The sequence below is a fragment of the Nicotiana tabacum genome, chromosome 11 (assembly GCF_000715075.1).
Source record: "Nicotiana tabacum cultivar K326 chromosome 11, ASM71507v2, whole genome shotgun sequence".
In the NCBI taxonomy this organism is placed as follows: domain Eukaryota; kingdom Viridiplantae; phylum Streptophyta; class Magnoliopsida; order Solanales; family Solanaceae; genus Nicotiana; species Nicotiana tabacum.
Window position 1 is genome coordinate 129,362,893 of NC_134090.1, and position 3,811 is coordinate 129,366,703.

At 33.5% G+C, this 3,811-nt stretch overlaps 1 protein-coding gene across 1 annotated transcript; it reads left to right on the forward strand.

The window, feature by feature from the left end:
* Positions 1 to 970: 970 nt before the first annotated feature.
* Positions 971 to 3,268, forward strand: LOC142166369 (purine permease 3-like). The gene is made up of 2 exons (XM_075225459.1): positions 971 to 1,883; positions 2,831 to 3,268. Exons 1-2 carry the CDS (start codon positions 1,173 to 1,175, stop codon positions 3,176 to 3,178), a joined length of 1,059 nt encoding a protein of 352 aa, XP_075081560.1. The 5' UTR covers positions 971 to 1,172; the 3' UTR covers positions 3,179 to 3,268.
* Positions 3,269 to 3,811: the final 543 nt, after the last annotated feature.

The following is a 3,811-nucleotide window of genomic DNA, read 5'->3' on the forward strand; positions in this document are numbered from 1 at the left end:
CCCATGGGAATACCCCAAAGTTACATGTGGGTTGGTGTGCTAGATTGTTTGAAATTAAACTCTTATTTGGTTTGTTTTTCAGAATTTAATAAAGACTTTATTGTTATTTTTTGTTATTGAGATTAGTTCAAACCTTCAATTAGCTAGAACAGGGTTCACTCAATGGTATTAAGGTTTAGGTGCCAGTCATGTCCTGCCCAGTTTCGGGACAGGGCAAAAATACTAATTTGGCCATGCCATTTTATGTTCCAAGTGAAATATTTGAAACAGTGGTTTAAAAGTGTCCTGCCCAGTTTCGGGATATGGCAAAATACTAATTTGGCCATGACATTTTATGTTTCTAAGTGAAATATTTGAAACAGTGGTTTAAAAGTGAATTTCAGTATAATTTTTTAAGCAAAACGGCATAATGGCTATTTAAACTTGCACCCCTATGTCATCTCTATAGCTAAACTTTTGATTTGTTTATATTTAATTAACATCTCTACTTGACGAGATGATACTCCTATATCTATAAACCCATGAGTTTCACATCCTTTTGTTTAATTATAGGAAAAAGAATTTGAAAGAAGTCGAGTCTAACCATTGTCGCGCGTCCCTCCAACTCCATGTTAGTTGGAGCTGTTGGGGGAGTGGGGAAGACAGAAGACCAAATTTGACTACTCATAATTATCTAATTAAACAAAATTGGCATATGGGTTGCTACTAATCATTATTCAACTCTTAACTATAACCCACGTTTGTCCCTTCCTTGTTAAGTTTATTAATCCATATTTTTCTCTTCACACGTGGAAATGCAAAATACTAGGCTAACCAGTAGCGTTGTTATGACTATTTACGCGCCACCGTCCATGGTTGGCGTACTAGTTTTTTCAAAAATTCAATGCTGCAATAAAATAATAAAGTTACTCATAATCGTTGCTTGTTTAGTATGTGCTCTTATACTATGTTTTTTAATTGTCAGAGCTCGCCAAGGAACTCCAGGAGGTCATTATAGTAGTCCCAGTCTATGTCGTAAAACAAATCGTGGGAATATACTAAGTTTTTCCTCAATTATAAATAGCCGGCTACAAATCTCATCACTGCAAGAAGTCCAAAAATCCAAACCTTTGGAGAAGAAGACCATTCAGCAGAATACTCCAACTTAGCATCCAAATCTCTTGAAAATTAATATGGAACATAAAGGATTAAGCACCAACCTGAGGAGAATCCTCCTGCTTATTAACTGTCTTATACTCGCTGTTGGTATCTGTGGTGGCCCTCTAATGATGCGTCTATATTATGTCGAAGGAGGTTCAAGAGTATGGTTCAGTAGTTGGTTACAAACTGCTGGATGGCCACTCACTCTTATACCTCTTGTCATCCTATACTTTTATCGACGAAAAACCCAAGGCTCTAATACCAAGCTTTACTTTATAACACCCCGAATTTTCATTGCATCGTTCATCATTGGCGTTGTAACTGGTCTTGATGATTTTCTTTATTCGTGGGGCGGGTCAAAACTCCCTGTGTCAACCTCTTCACTTCTTCTTGCTGCCCAACTTGCCTTCACGGCAGTAGGTGCTTTCTTCATAGTAAAGTTAAAGTTCACACCCTACTCCATCAATGCAGTAATTTTGTTGACAGTTGGTGCTGTTTTATTGGGTATTCGATCTAATGGTGATCGACCAGAAGGTGTGACAAGTAAAGCCTATATTCTTGGTTTTATGATGACACTATTGGCGGCAGCTTTGTATGGAGTCATTTTGCCTTGTATTGAGTTGATTTACTTGAAGGCAAAACAAGTTATTACTGCTACGTTGGTGTTGGAGATTCAGATGATCATGTGTCTTGCTGCTACTACTTTTTGCACCATGGGAATGATTGTAAATAACGATTTTCAGGTACTTTTTTCTTCCCTTGTAACTCATTGCTACACATGCATCTTACTCTCCATTGCGTTTTTGTTATACCATTCTTTTGTGTGTTTAACTTCTAGGCAACATTAATTTAAAATCTTTTAAACTGTCAAGTCATTTTAAAAAATAATTATTGTTGAATTTTATCATACATTAGTTTGATAACCTCATATAAAGAACTTTATAGTGTTACGGTAAATAATTCAAAACTCTTTTTGTATTGGTCCATTTCAAATAAAAGACATATTTATGCATTTAAAAGTATGTAACTTTAAACTTTTCGGTTTGGCCTAAATAAAAAGTTTTTTATAACCATACAACGTTATGCAAGTTTAAAATTATAAGTTTGAAAAGTTTTAAAGAAGCACAAATATTCTATTACACGTTTAAGACCCTAGTTTCATCGATTTATTTTTTTCTCTTATGGTAATTAATACCTAACGAGAGAAATATGTAATGATAATTTTATCAACTTCTCTTTAGGTGATGTATTGGCGTTTACCAACGATCATTAATCCAGATTTCTTATATTCGTTGGAAACTTCTTTTGTTTTTTTTGTTTTTTCTTCTGTCTTCGTTTATTTCTTCTTATTTCAATTCCCTTAAGTTTTCTTTTTATTTTAATGACAAGAGAAAGAACAAAAGCTTGTGATGAGTTGTGAGTTTGACTTTAGCAGTGGGACATTAAAGAAGAAACCAGCTCGAAACGCTAAATTATTCATATTCCATAGACTCTTTTGTTACATTTTTAAAATTTGACATACATCAATATCATGGGTTTGAGTTGACTGAGACATTTTTATATGACGCGTTAAATTAATTTTGGATATACCAAAAATGTATGAAAACTAGCTACTACTGGATTCAATTTTGTTTTAGCTATGGGCAATCTCTTTAAAGAGCAAGGATTAACATATTGATCAAATTTGCAGGCAATATCGAGGGAGGCAAAACAATTTAACCTCGGAGAAGCTAGATATTATACAGTGATAGTATGGACTGCCATTATTTGGCAATGTTTCTTTGTGGGTGTTATTGGAGTCATTTACTGCTCTTCTTCTTTGATGTCTGGGGTTATGATCGCAGTTTTACTTCCTGTTACTGAGGTATTAGCTGTAATTTTTTATAGGGAAAATTTTTCAGGTGAAAAAGGCCTTGCTCTTTTTCTTTCTCTTTGGGGTTTCGTCTCATATTTCTACGGAGAGTTCAGACAAACAAAGAAGCAGAAGAATAAAAGTCCAGAAAACGAAACGACAACAATGCATACTGAGTGTGTTTGATTTATTGAGTCTGCTTGATTTACTATAATGACAATACACATACAAAAATTTTATTTTATTGTAGAAATAATATATGTCGTTTCCCTTTCATTGCTATTTTCATTATGTTTGTGAAAGGGTCTTTTTCTTTGAAATTTCTGATGTTCCTCTTAAATTTATAATACAACAGTTGAAAGATTTGCCGTTGCCAATAATTACTCATTTTTCATGACTAATTCAATGTTACAATTTATTAACACCATATTAAATACTAACTAAAGAACAAGAGTTTCATGGATATTGCTTAACTAATATTTTCGAAGGTACTGGACTGTAAGTTATCAACATTCATCTAGGAGTTGTGAAAAATAAGAACTACGAGTTGTAAATTATGAACAAAATCTTAAGAATTTCTTTTTTCTTCGAAGTAAAGCCGAAGGTCCTGACTTTTAAATTATATCAGTATGTTTCCGTTTGAAAAAAGGCTTTTCTAATTTTTAAAAAGTTCAGCTAAACAAGTTACAAATGGACAAGACAGCTAACTAGATCATGACACCCTAAACCAAAAATAATTGTACTTTAAATTTGGGTCTAATTCCTAAAAGACAAAATTGCACGTGGCGCTCTTTTAGCCTATATCTATATTTTCAAAAT